This window comes from Rhinoderma darwinii, chromosome 8 (assembly GCF_050947455.1).
Source record: "Rhinoderma darwinii isolate aRhiDar2 chromosome 8, aRhiDar2.hap1, whole genome shotgun sequence".
NCBI lineage: Eukaryota > Metazoa > Chordata > Amphibia > Anura > Rhinodermatidae > Rhinoderma > Rhinoderma darwinii.
The window spans coordinates 44,681,093-44,695,077 of record NC_134694.1 but is presented as its reverse complement, the minus strand read 5'-3'; the positions used below and the strand labels follow the sequence as shown (position 1 = coordinate 44,695,077).

General features: G+C 42.6%; 1 protein-coding gene across 5 annotated transcripts in view; it reads right to left on the bottom strand.

The window, feature by feature from the left end:
* Positions 1-13,985, bottom strand: part of HDAC8 (histone deacetylase 8) — a 128,771-nt gene that overhangs the window by 57,615 nt on the left and 57,171 nt on the right. Inside the window, exon 7 of one of the 5 annotated variants that reach the window (XM_075834266.1) lies at positions 8,104-8,180. The exons of the other annotated variants lie outside the window; for them this stretch is intronic. Coding sequence (XP_075690381.1) covers positions 8,146-8,180 — 35 coding nt within the window. The 3' untranslated portion in view covers positions 8,104-8,145. Of the gene's footprint in view, positions 1-8,103; positions 8,181-13,985 lie in introns of those variants that run through there. 5 annotated transcript variants of the gene reach the window in all.

Below are 13,985 nucleotides of genomic sequence, written 5' to 3'. Positions count from 1 at the left end.
CACAGGTGTTTTGCAGAAATTCGTGTGCACACGATGTGGGAGAATGAAAATGGGAATTTTTCCTTATACGCCAATATGGGGTGCCCGGCTTGTGCCACCAAAACAAGACAGCTCTCAATTATTATGCGGTATTTCCCTGGTTTTAGAATCACCCTACATGTGGCCCTAATCTTTTGCCTGGACATTCGACAGGTCTCAGGAGTGAAAGAGTACCATGTCAAATTGAGGCCTAATTTGGCGACATATAAAGTATTGGTTCACAATTGCAGAGGCTCTGATGTGAAATAATAAAAGAAACCCGAGAAGTGACCCCATTTTGGAAACTGCACCCCTCAAGGCATTTATTAAGAGGTGTAGTGAGCATTTTCACCCCACGTGTCTTTTCCATAAATGATTGCGCTGCGGAAGGTACAAATTAAAATTTTTCCCTAGATATGCCAATTCAGTTTCAAATATGTCGTGCCCAGCTTGTGCCACTGGGGACACACACCCAAAAATTGTTAAAAGGGTTCTCCCGGGTATGGTGATGACATATATGTGGAAGTAAACTGCTGTTTGGGTACACTGTAGGGCTCAGATGGGTGGGAGCGCCATTTGGGTTTTGGAGCGTGGAATTTGCTTGGTAATAGTTTTGTTTGGAGTATCACTGTTGTTTCCGTTTATAATGTGGGGCATATCTGAGCTGGGCAGAGTACATCAGGGGCATAGTCAGGTGGTATAAAAATAAAGTAAAAAAATAAATAAAATGATCCATGGATGTGTGTTACGCTGTGATCGATCCTTTCTGCACAGGCCGGTGTCGCACTTATAGATGTCCTTCCTTATCCCCCTTTTGGTCCACACTCCGCACCTTTGCAGTTTGGGGAATTTTGCCGGGAAAGTGTTGTCCTGGTATAACACGGGCGCCCTCGCTTCCAGCAGATATGTTTGGGCCCTCCCCTTCCTGGTTCCCTAATTTTAGTGCCTTGATACATCGCCTTTTGAAACAGAAGAAACGTTCCCCTCGGGCCTTCACAACTGGATATTTTTCTTTCCTGACTTATTGGAGCCTTAACTTATTTTATTTTTTCATAGACGTAGTGGTATGAGGGCTCTTTTTTTACAGGATGAGCTGTAGCTTTTATTGGTACCATATTGGGGTACATGCGACTTTTTGATCACTTGTTATCCTTTTTTTGGGAGGCAAGGTGACAAAAAAAAACCAGCAATTCTGCCATAGTTTTTTAGTTGGATTTTTTTTATACAGCGTCCACCATGCGTTATAAACTACGTTACCTTTATTCTGCGGGTCAGTACGATTCCGGCAATACCAAATTTATAGAACTTTTTGCACAATAAAATTACTTTTGGAAAGAGAATGTATTTTTTCTGTCGCCAAGTTGTGAGAGCCATAACTTTAATTTTTTCGTCGATGGAGCTGTGTGAGGGCTTGTTTTTTGCGAGACGAGGTATCGATTTTATAGATACCATTTTTGGATAAATGCGACTTTTTGATCACTTTTTATTTAAATTTTTGGAAGACAGTGACCAAAAAAACAGTAATTATGGCAGTGTTTTTGAGTTTTTTTTACGGCGTTCACTGCGCTGGATAAATAACATAATATTTTTATAGTTCAGGTCGTTACGGTCGCTGCGATACCAAATATGTATGGCTATTATTTTTTTCTAAAATAAATGACTTGATAAGTGAAAAAGGGCGATTGTGTTTTATTTTATTACTTGAAACTTTTATTGTATGTTTTACAACTTTTATTTTTACTTTTTTTACTCTTTTTTTTTTACACTTTTCTTTAGTCCCACTAGGGGACTTGAATGTCCAACTGTTTGTTTGATGTTCTAATACATTGCACTACCTATGTAGTGCAATGTATTGGAACTGTCAGTTGTTCACTGACAGCAAGCCGATCAGGCTCCGCCTCTGGGCGGGGCCTAATCAGCTTACGTAATGGCCAACAGGAATCCATTGTTAGGGCTCCTGTTGCCATAGTAGCAGTCGCCAGCCTTGCCATCGCATGGCAAGGCTGCCGATTTTCTACAAACCTCTAGGATGCAGCGATCACAATGGATCGCTGCATCGAAGGGGTTAATGCCAGGAATCGGAGCTAGCTACGATTCCTGGCGATAGATCGGGGTGTCCGCTGTAACATACAGCGGACACCCACTGCTGATGACGCCGGCTCAGCTTCTGAGCCGGTAGCTGAGACGGCACCATCTTGCCGATGGTACCGGAAGCCTCCTGGGCCCCGCCGAGGCATTGGAGGATTCTGTTACTGGCAGACCGGGAGGTAAGCATTAGCCCTCCGATCGCCTTTGCAGCCACTGGCAACCCAGCGATCACGTTGCTGGGGTGCCGGTGGCTATAAACTCCTCACATGCTGCGATCTCTATTGAACGCAGCATGTGAGGGGTTAATCGGTCGGATCGGAGGCTAGCTCCGGTCCTGGCCGATACCTCAGGGTGCCAGCTGTAACATACAGCTGTCACCCGGCGGTGATGTCGCTGGCTCAGTTCCTGAGCCAGCTTCATCTCCATGACGTACATGAACGTGAAAATGCGGTAAGACACCAGTTTTAATGACGTTACTGTACGTGATCCGGCGGGAAGGGGTTAAACCTATCTGCAGTCTCCATTCTCTAGTGAGAAAAGAAGTAGAGACAAATTAACTTGTGTATCTGAAATGTGTCTTCCTATGGGAAAAGGTTCAGGCCTCCTGGGGCTTGGAGGATGAAGAATTATTATAATGCATTGAAATATTCTCATTGGCTGAATCAGAGTCATTATCATATTGTAGATGATTGGCTGACGGGCAGCCGGTCGTTTTTCCGAGCCGTGCTCCCATTATAAAGTATAGGAGCACGGCCCGTAAAATAAAAAAATAGAACATGTTCTATCTTTTTAACGGCTCGGGCACCTTCCCGAGAGAAACAAAAAATTATTTAAAATAAGAGACATGTATCAGGGGGACATGGCGGCTTTTTTGAAAGGGAGCATTTACCTTAAGGTGACGAGCAGTCGTTCCTCAGGAGAAATACAGCTCCTCATATATGTGTCCTGGAGAGTGATTCCAGGACGCACAGCCTCCAGCAGACAATCAAATGTGCTTACTGACATACGACAGAAATTGACAAATTTTTCAGGGTGCTCTCGCAGGTCGTGGTAGAGGGTATGGAAATGCCCTTTAGAAGTCCGTTGGGAGACAATGGGATGAACCCAATACCTCCTTCTCCTCCTCGGTTCTTCTTCCAACCTAGCAGATTGCTGTCCAAAGGATCGATAAAGAAGCCAGGCAAAAAGGACACGATCAACAGGTTTGGAGCTTATATTTTCACTCCAAAAATCCAAAGTAAGCCAAGCAGAGTAATCTCAAACTGTTCTCTATGCTCTGAAAGCTAAGAAAACAGCACCAAAAACGTCTTGTAACCTTTCTATGGGTGTTTAAACGGAAACACGGAACGGAAACGGAGTGCACACGGAAACAAAAACGGACACACGGATCCGTCAAAAACGGCCGCTAAAATGGTGATGGAAGTGTGCATGAGGCCTTAGGAAGGACACAATATGTCAATGTGACATGTGTCCCGAAAAACCAGGGCTCTGTATGAAAGAGTATTTTAAAATGTATCGTACATCCCTTGATTTTTAATCTACCCCAGTTTTACTTACCCTGATGCACTCCGCACAGCTTATCCCCCCTCGTTTTTCCCTTCTGAGGCCTGCTGCGTGCCCAGGTAGCTGATAACGGTCACATATAGGGTATTGCCGTACCCGGGAGAACGGACATTACAGTTTATGGGGTGTATGTCTCTAGTCAAAATGCTCACTACACCTCTAGATGAATGCCTTAAGGGGTGTCGTTTTTAAAACGACGTCACTTCTCGAGGGTTTCAACTGTACTGGTACCTCAGGGGCTTCTGCATACATGACTTAGCGCCAGAAAATCCCCTATATGCCAAATGGTGGTCCTTTCCTTCTGAGCCCTCCTATGGGCCCAAACGGCAGTTTATCACCACAAATGGGGTATTGCCGCACTCAGGACAAATTGGGCAACAAAATAGGGTATTTTATTCCTTGTGAAAATAAGACATTTTGAGCCAAAACAACATATTGGAAAAATATTCATTTTTTTAAATTCACAGCCCAATTCGAATAAGTTCTGTGGAAAAACTATGGGGTCTAAATGGTCACAACACCCATAAATGAATTCCTTGAGGGTTGTAGTTTCCAAAATGGTGTCACTTCTGGTGGGTTTCCATTGCTTTGATACCTCTGGGGCTCTGCAAATGCGACATGGCACCCAAATACCAATCCAGCAAAATCTGGACTCCAAAAGGACAAATAGCGCTCTTTTCCTTCTGAGCCCTCCCATGGGCCCAAACAGTAGTTTATCACCACAAATGGGGTATTGCCGGACTCAGGACAAATTTGGCAACAAACTGGGGTATTTTATTTCTTGTGAAAATAAGAAATTTTGATGAAAAATTACATCTTATTTGGGAAAAAGTGTCATTTTTTTTAATTTCACAGTCCAATTCAAATACGTGCCCTGTAAAAAATGTGGGGTCAAAATGGTAACAACAACCATAAATTAATTCCTTGAGGGGTGTACTTTCCAAAATAGGGTTTCCACTTTTGGGGGATTCCCACTGTTTTGGCACCTCAACTCCTCTTCAAACGGGCCTCAAAATGCACTAGGCGCTTCTTTGATTTTGGGGCTTGTGTTTTAGTCCACAAGCACACTAGAGACACATGTGGGACATTTCTAAAAACTGCAGAATCTGGACAATACATATTTAGTAGTGTTTCTCTGGTAAGACCTTGTGTGTTACAGAAAAAAATGTAAAAACATTGAAATTCAGCAACATTGAAAATTTCACCTCCACTTTGCTTTAATTCCTGTGTAATGCCTAAAGGGTTAAATAAACTTTCTAAATGCTCTTTTGAATACTTTTAGGGGTCTAGTTTTTAAAATGGGGTGTTTTATGGGGGTTTCTAATACATAGGCCCCTCAAAGCCACTTCAGAACTGAACAGGTACCTTAATAATAAGGCTTTTGAAATTTTCTTAAAAATATGAGAAATTGCTGTTTATGTTCTAAGCCTTGTAACGTCCAAGAAAAAAAAAAAGAATGTTCAAAAAACGATGCCAATCTAAAGTAGACATATGGGAAATGTGAACTAGTAACTATTTTGGGTGGTATAACCACCTGTTTTACAAGCAGATGCATTTAAATTCAGAAAAATTATATTTTATCTAAATTTTCTCAAAATTTTGCAATTTTTCACAAATAAACACTGAATATATCGACCAAATTTTACCACTAACATAAAGCCCAATGTCTCACGAGAAAATCTCAGAATCGCTTGGATAGGTTTAAGCATTCCGAAGTTATTACCATAAAGTGAAATATGTCAGATTTCAAAAATGGGCTCTGAGCCTTAAGGCCGAAACTAGGCTGCGTCCTTAAGGGGTTAAACGTCTTTTCTCCTATCCATATGGGACTGATAATCAGTGGATACAACTGGGGTAATACTATCATTTTAATTAGGGCTATTCGATCTGCCATAGAAAGGGGTAACCAATTCTATATCTTAATTATTTTTTCCTATATTTTTAAAAATTGATCTTACATTTGATATTTCATTAATGCCAAGGTATCTAAATACCTCCTTTGTTTCTAGCCCAGTAATCCCTAAAAAGTCTACCCCCTGATCCTTAGGAAAAAGTACTTTTGCCAATTAATTTGTAATCCTGATATTTTTCCACATTTTTTTATCTCATCCATAATCCTAGCAAAGGTCTTTTCTGTATTCTCCAGGAACAACAAAATGTCATCCGCATATAATGCGATTTTATACCCTACCCCACGAGATTCAAAGCCAATTAAGTCTCTGTCCTGACGAATTCTTACCGCTAACGGTTCCAAATATAATGTAAAGATAGGAGGGGAGAGTGGGCACCCCTGCCGAGTACCTCTGGTCAGGGAAAATTCTTCTATCATACTTTGATTTACAAGGACTCTTGCTTTAGGTGTCCTATACAGAATCCCAATCCAACTCTATCCAGGATCTGCCACAGAAAAGGCCATTCCACCCTATCAAAGGCTTTAACTGCAGCCAGTGATATAATGAAACAAAATCCATTCCCCTCTTCCAATTCCTGCTGCAAATTTTCAAAAAGACGTCTAATGTTAGTATTTGTGGATTCATTGGGCATAAAATCACACTGATCTGGCCCTATAATAGAGGATATTTTTTTTTACTAATCTCCCCACAAGAACTTTCGTTAGGATCTTAGCGTTCGAGTTTATCAAAGAAATCGGACGATAAGATCCTGGGTTCAACTCTTACTTATCCTTTTTTAATATAAGTATTATCTGTGCCGAATAACATCTAATATCTCCTCCAATGTAATCTTAGCATTCAACTCCAAACTTTGTTCAGGGGTAAACCTAGGAAATACTATCTCATCCAAGTAATTCTCTGTCTCTGGACTTGACCCCTTGTATTCTGCAGTGTATAGATTAGAATAAAAATCTCTAAACACCTGTTCAATATCTTTCTGATCTCTACATATTCTTCCATTTTTATCTCTAATTACGGATATTTCACCTTGCTGCTCTTTACCTTTTAACATATTTGCTAGAAATTTGCCTGGTTTACCCCATCAACATACTGCCTTTGATCCTGAAAAAGCATTTTATTTTGGGCTTTACATTTTTGTAATTGTTCATAAACTCTGACTGCTATATTCCAATCCCTACAGGATTCCTCAACCTGTTTAAGAATACATATTGATTCGGATTCCTGGCTTCATCGTTATCTTTTTGAAAAAAATAAAATGGAATCCATTTATATGATCCTTCATTAACCCCTTAGTAAATGCCTTAAATGTATGTCATACAATTTCCGTATCGAGATTAAAATTTATAAATTCAATTAACAGTTCACAAATGACATCCTTCTATTTGATCAATGTTAACCAATGAGGATTGAGTCAAAACCCCCGATAAAGATAACAATAAAGCATTGGGTTAATCACTAACATTATAGGTGAGTGATCAGATATCCCTCTCGGATCATACCTAATCTTTTGTACCAAAGACATAAGATTCCCTTGATCTGAAAACCATATCTATTCTTGATAAAGTATTGCTTGTTTTATTAAAGCAAGAATATTGCTTTCCATAAGGATTGGTTGCTCTGCAAATATCCAGCCATCCCACCTCCTTTACAAACTTGCTTAAAGGTAATGTGTTGCCAGAAAAACATGTTTTTTTTTTTTTAATTAAACATTTAGTGTGTAGGTGATTAAACATTGTTCAAATTTTTTTTCTTTTTTTCACGAGTCAGGAAATATTATAAATGAATTCTAATTTATAATATTTCCCATTGCTGGTCACTAGATGGAGCTATTCCCAAAATTGCAGCACTGCAAAATTGGGTAAAAAGCCCTCGCTCTAGTGAGCTCTCAGCACCCCCCCCCCCTCCTTTATCCTGGCTAGTGCCGGGATAAACGAGGGGTTTGAACGGTCTAACCTCCTACACTGTGTGTCGCCATTTTTTGAGCTAACACACAGTGTAGTAGGTTTACATACAGTAGTAAACACACACAAACACGAACATACATTGAAATCTCTTACCTGCTCCTGCCGCCGCGGCTCCCTCCGGCCCGTCCGCTCCGTCTGCTGCCGCTGGTCCAAGTGCACAAGTCCGGAAGCCGCGACCGGAAGTAGTAATATTACTGTCCGGCCGCAACTTCCGGTCCACAGGAAAATGGCGCCGGACGGCGCCAATTTCAAGTTGGACTGTGTGGGAGCGGCGCATGCGCAGTTCCCACACAGACGGCGTACACAGAAGTGGATGGGACGGGACCCGTTCGCAGTCTCTATGGGACTGTGGCTGCCGTATTCCATGTCTGTATGTGTCGTTAATCGACACATACAGAAATGGAACAAAAAATGGCAGCCCCCATAGAGAAGAAAAAGTGTAAAAATAAGAAAAAGTAAAACACAAACACACAAATAAATATAAAAGTTTTTAATAAAGCACTAACATCTTTAACATATTAAAAAAAAAATTGTGATGACACTGTTCCTTTAACAACGTCTCAGGTCTTGATTCTCCTCTATGATTTAGTCTTAGCCGATCAGCCTCTACTTCCATAAACACAGTTATAATCACCTAGAGCAAATAATGGAATATTTCTCTTATCGAAATTGTTTTTCAAAACTGACAGTGAAAACGGAGGTGGAATATACAAAAAAGCCGGGATTAATCTCTGACCACCCAGCTGATTATCTAGAAAGAAAAATCTTCCAAATACATCCAACTTTTCCTTAAGGATTTTAGATTGCAGCCATTTGTGTATTATAACGCTTACCCCCTTGAATAAATTTTAATAGACTGCATGTATTTGAGCCGAACCATTTCCTGGATAGCATTTCTTTTTTTCATTTGTCAAGTGTGATTCTAACAAGCACACTATACCAGGCATATCATTTTTAATCATTTGAAAAATGGCTACCCTCTTGGGTCTCTCAGCTAGACCTCTAACATTCCAGCATATCACACGAGTCATCACTGTGTCACATAGTAACTCTTTAATAGAAATCGGATGGTAGGGAGAGAGAGGAAAAAAATACATTTAAAATAACCAAAATATTTGGAGTGAAGATTTTGCTGGATTGGTTTCTGGGCGCTATGTCACATTTGCAAAGCCCCTGTGGGACCAAAACAGTGGAAACCCCCCAGAAGTGACCTCATTTTGGAAACTATGCCCCTTAAAGAGGCTCTGTCATCAGATTTTGCAACCCCTATCTCCTATTGCAGCAGATCGGCGCTGCAATGTAGATAAGAGTAACGGTTTTATTTAAATCTGGTGACAGAGCCTCTTTAAGTATTCAGAGGAAAGGGTTCTGTTTGGTTTGCTATAATCATTCTAAACACTTCTGGATTTAGTGTCCATTCTGACTGGCTTATTAGCACTCTGCTCAAGTAGTCTGCTATCTGTTGTCCCGGTCTCTGATGTGTACTGCTGAGAGCGATAGTGGGTGTTTTTCTACTACTGAAAAAATCCTGTTTGTAAGGACGATAAGCAAACTTGATCTAGTTCCCCCTTATTTGTCTATATAAGCTACTGCTGTAGTGAATAAATTTTTACATTGTGACCTGATTTGTAGGAAGAACTTTCTGAATAGCTTGTAGTATTACTTGAAGCTCCTTGAAATTTAAGGAGGATCGATTTAACTGGGGAATCTAGAGTCCTTGGTGGAAGAAATAGTTGAAGTGGGCTCCCCAGCATCTTGTATCTGTAGTTATATTTGTCTGAGATCTTACTCAAGAAACTCCCTTTAGTAGGTTTGTCTATCTGTAGCCACCATATGAGAGACAGGCGGACATCTGAGCAGAAAGAGAAGAGGCAATACAGAGTAAGCTTGTTTCTGTTCAAATTTTTGAGGATATCTAACTGTAGGGGACGAGTCTTGAATTGAGCCCATTTTACTGCTGGGATTCATGATATTAGGCATCCTAGAACTGACCAGGCACACTTGAAAAAAAATGTCAGATAGAAAAGGAACCATTCCAATACTCTCTAGCTCACCAGAAGAACCCTGTCTTGTGGAAGAAAAGACAGCTGATTAATTGAATCAAGAAGGATTCCCAGAAAAATACACCTCTGATGAAAGGAGGTTTGATTTTTTTAGATTTAGGTTCCAACTAAGGCTTGATAAGATCAAGCAAACTGCCTGAGAGTGATTTTTCTAGGAATCTATGGAATTCCCCACTATCAATAAATCGTACAGGTATGGAATGAGCAGAATATCTTGTGCTCTGATAAAATAATGTCATCCATGCAGAAATTCCAAAAGAAAGCGCTCTGATCTAAAGGCGAGTCAGGACCTTGTTACTACCAAAGCTACCCTCAGGTAGAGATTTACTGTGGAAGATAGAGACTCCATACATCATTTTTTTGTAGGAGAGCAACCTGTTAGCTCTTTTTGATTACTTGAAAGGTACCATTAGTTTTTAAAAAATAATTAGAAAGAGAGGGGGGTGGAATAAATGCCCAAAGGGACATGAACAAGAACCTCCTCCTCTATAAGAGAAAGAACCTCCGATTCTATAAATGTCCTGCTATAGAGGATCTCCCTGAACCTTTGTGGGAACAAATCTGCTCGGGGGAATGCTGGTGAATTCTATGCTATACCCCAAAATTATTATGTTTACGATACTGTCGTTTGGAAAGATTCCTTGCCATTGCTGGAGGAAAAAAAGCTAGATGACCTCCCACTTTCCTCTGGCGTCATTATTGTACTGGAATAATTTTGGGGCCTGAACAAAAACACTTTCCCTTTTTTGGAAAACCTAGATTTTTTAAGAAAAACTCTGGTTCTGGCTTTTTTTTAAATTTTGTTTCTCTCAAACTTGCGGGGATGTAGGCAACTGAATTATTTTAGTACATTCCTCCTATAAGAAGCTTTATTGAGGGGATCATCCAAGGGAGGTCCAAAAAGATAGTCACCTGAGAAGAAGAGTTAACAGAGTCTGGCTTTAGATCCAGTGCCCCCCTTTCCATGATTTGAGTCATACAGCCCGTCTGGCAGAATTAGACAAGGCAGAAGCTTTAGCAGATAACCTGAAAATCTACTGGAGTGCCTGCCAGGAAATCTGCTGCCCTAGGCTATAAACGTCCTCATCTGAAGCGGAGTCTGACCTGACTGTAAAATGCTTATTTTTAAGGAACTCAACTTCAGCCCGTACAATCTTTTTAATGCTAGATGCTAAACTAGAAGTTTCTTCCGCCATTCAAGCAGAAGGAGTTACTGTAAGATGTAGCCGGCTTCTTTTTACACATTGCACATTCTCTAATACGAGTTTTAGCCACCGCTTTCCTAGGCCCTTCTCTATTGCCCTGAAAATACATACAACAAATAGTCAATAAAATATTGTATCCTATCATTTGAAAAGAAAAAAAATGCCTCCTGAAAGATGTACCAGACTAGCAAGTCTGGTGGCCTCTGAACTGTTAATGCACCCTGCTGCATCCGACATCATGGAATTGAAGTAACACGATCCATCTTGAATTTCAGCCTAAAGGCTGAGCACTGGCCGGAGTAAGGACCCAGGCCTTGGCGCACAATATGCCCATCCTCCACACTAGGGTAACCGGGTTAGGCGCTTCCTGGGCATCCCACGACACTGGAAGTGACCAAGAAGTGAACTAGAAACTTCTTCCTCCGGTCCCACATCCCGCACCAAACGTTCCGGCCAAGCAATTTGGACTACATGTGCAAGGGGAATGAATCTGGATAGCCATAATGCAAGGGGAATGAAGCCTCATTAGAGGTGGTAAGAGAATAGCCCGAACTGCCATCTCCTTAGAGAAGGGAGGCCTGCACTGGACTACATGCTGCTCTCCAAACAGACTTACGCAAACAGAGAACCCCAATCAAATGTAACAAATAACCATGGGGGTCTGCAGCCCTGAGTATCAGTACGGCTGAAAAATTCTCAAGCTATCCCATCTGGAGGACAGGAAAAACAATCTTGGTGTGTGGGGAGGTGTGTTCACTTCTCAAGTTTCATATCCACTGAATAGTAACTTCTCTACAGGGGTGCGGTCATGAGTTAGACGTAAATAAGTGCTATATTCCTGTCACGATCTGTGGGTATGTGGACCCACTGGGCCGCTCCGCCGTAGTGGGATGGCAGCTGGTCAAACTACAGTGTACCAAGTCAAAATATATATATAGTCCAAGTACAAAGGTATCTGTGATAGTCCAGACAGTAGCAACGGCAGGCACAGATGGGATCTTGACGGCAGGTGATGCAGATAAGACAGATGACACCAGACGTGGTGTAACACAGAGGACGTGGCCGATGGCAGAACTCGACTCCCATACTATAGCGGTCACAGGAACAACTACAAAACGGGATACAGGTAGCAGGGCACAGGAACAGGATAACACTAACATTTGCAAGACTAACAGAGGAATACGAACAACGCTCAGGGAGTGAAAGGGCAGGGCCCCTTTTATAGTCCAGAGTGATTAGGGTTAATCTGTGATATAGTTCACGTGCGCGCACTGGCCCTTTAAGGACGGGCACGAGCGTGCGCGCGCACCCTACGGGACACAGCTGAGTGGAGCGGAAGTGAGTGCTGGTGTCTCCTAGTTGGGAGATGACAGCCAACATTCACAGAGTAATGGCCGCCGAGGGGTGAGTAGGAACGACTGTTCCGTGGCCGATACAATATCCCTCCTCTTACACCCCCTTTTCTTGGGACCTGAGCGAGAGAGAAATCTCTTCATAAGGTTTAGGGCACTAAGTTTCTCTTCTGGCTCCCAGGACCTCTCCTCAGGACCAAACCCTCTCCAATCCACCAAATAGAAATTCCTTCCTCCTACCCTTCTTGCAGTCCAGGATCTCCTTCACCACAAATACATCAGATGAACCGCTGGGAGTAACTGCGGTAATAGGAGTCTTACTGTAGCGGTTCAGGGTCCCCAGTTTCAGGAGGGACACATGAAAGGAGTTGGGGATTCTGAGGGTAGGAGGCAGCCGAAGCTTATAGGAGATAGGGTTTATCTGTTGTAGTATCTCAAAGGGTCCGAGGAATCAGGGAGCAAACTTGTACGAAGGCACATTTAAACGGATACTGAGGGGTCTCTCCTCTTCTTATATCGCTTCATGCGATCAACTGGTAGCAGAATAGAGGACCAGGTCTGTTGTCAGATTTGCAGAAAGTCCCCAAATGCAGAGTCAGCGGCAGGTACCTGAGATGTAGCCAAAACAGAAAGGGGGATTCTAGGATTTTGACCATACAGAATGTAGAATGGTCTGGAAGTGGTGGACTCACTTGTGTGATTGTTGTATGAGAACTCGACCCATGGAAGTAGGTGTACCCAGTCATCATGCTGCATGGAGATGAAGTGGCGAAGATAATTCTCCATGATCTGGTTAATCCTCTCGACTTGACCATTGGACTGGGGGTGGTAGGGTGAGGAAAAAGTCCAATTTCACACCCAGGAGTTTAAAGAGGACTCCCCAGAAATGTGAAGGGGCAAGCCATGCAAGCGGAAGATGTGCTAGATAAAGAGATTTGCCAGTCGAGGAGCAGAAGGTAGGCCGGTCAGCGGGATAAAATGTGCCATCTTCAAGAACCGGTCCAGCACCACCACCCAGAGGGAGAAATGTTTGTGACAAAGTCCATCGCAATGTGCTGCCAGGGAGCATTGGGTACGGACAGAGGTTGGAGCAGACCGGCAGGCTTGGAGTGAGCAACCTTGTTAGTCTCTACCTGCACTGTGTGTGCTTCTAAGTCCACAACATCTTTGGGTAGCATGGGCCGCCAAAAATCACGAGTAATCAGATCTCGAGTTTTACAAACACCAGCAGGCCCAGCCAGATTAGAGCTGTGTCCCGAGCGGAGAATTCTTTTCCGGTCTGCCAACCGAACAAAAGTCCTCCCCGGAGGGATGTCTCTATCTTGCAAAGGATTGCCAGTGACAATGCAGGACGGGTCTATGAGACTTTGAGGAGACTCCACCGTGTCATCCGTTTCAAACGACTTGGACAGCGCATCAGCCCTCACATTTTTGTCAGCGGGACGGTAGTGAAGCAAAAATTGGAAACGGGTGAAGAACAGCGACCACCTGGCTTGACGAGGGTTTAGCCGTTGAGCCAACCGGAGACAGGTGAGGTTCTTGTGGTCAGTCTATATCAGTATGGGGTGAGCTGCGCCCTCTAGCAGATGTGTCCACTCCTCCAGAGCCAACTTTATGGGCAGTAGCTCCCGATCCCAAATAGGGTAGTTGCGCTCCGCAGGGGAAAAAAGTTTTGAGTAATAGGTACATACTATTGCCTTTCCTTTGGAGCTCCTCTGCAACAGAAGTGTACCTGCACCAACAGAAGAAATGTCCACCTCCAATGAGAACTACAGAGACACATCAGAATGATGGAGCATCGAGGCTGAAGGGAAGGCTT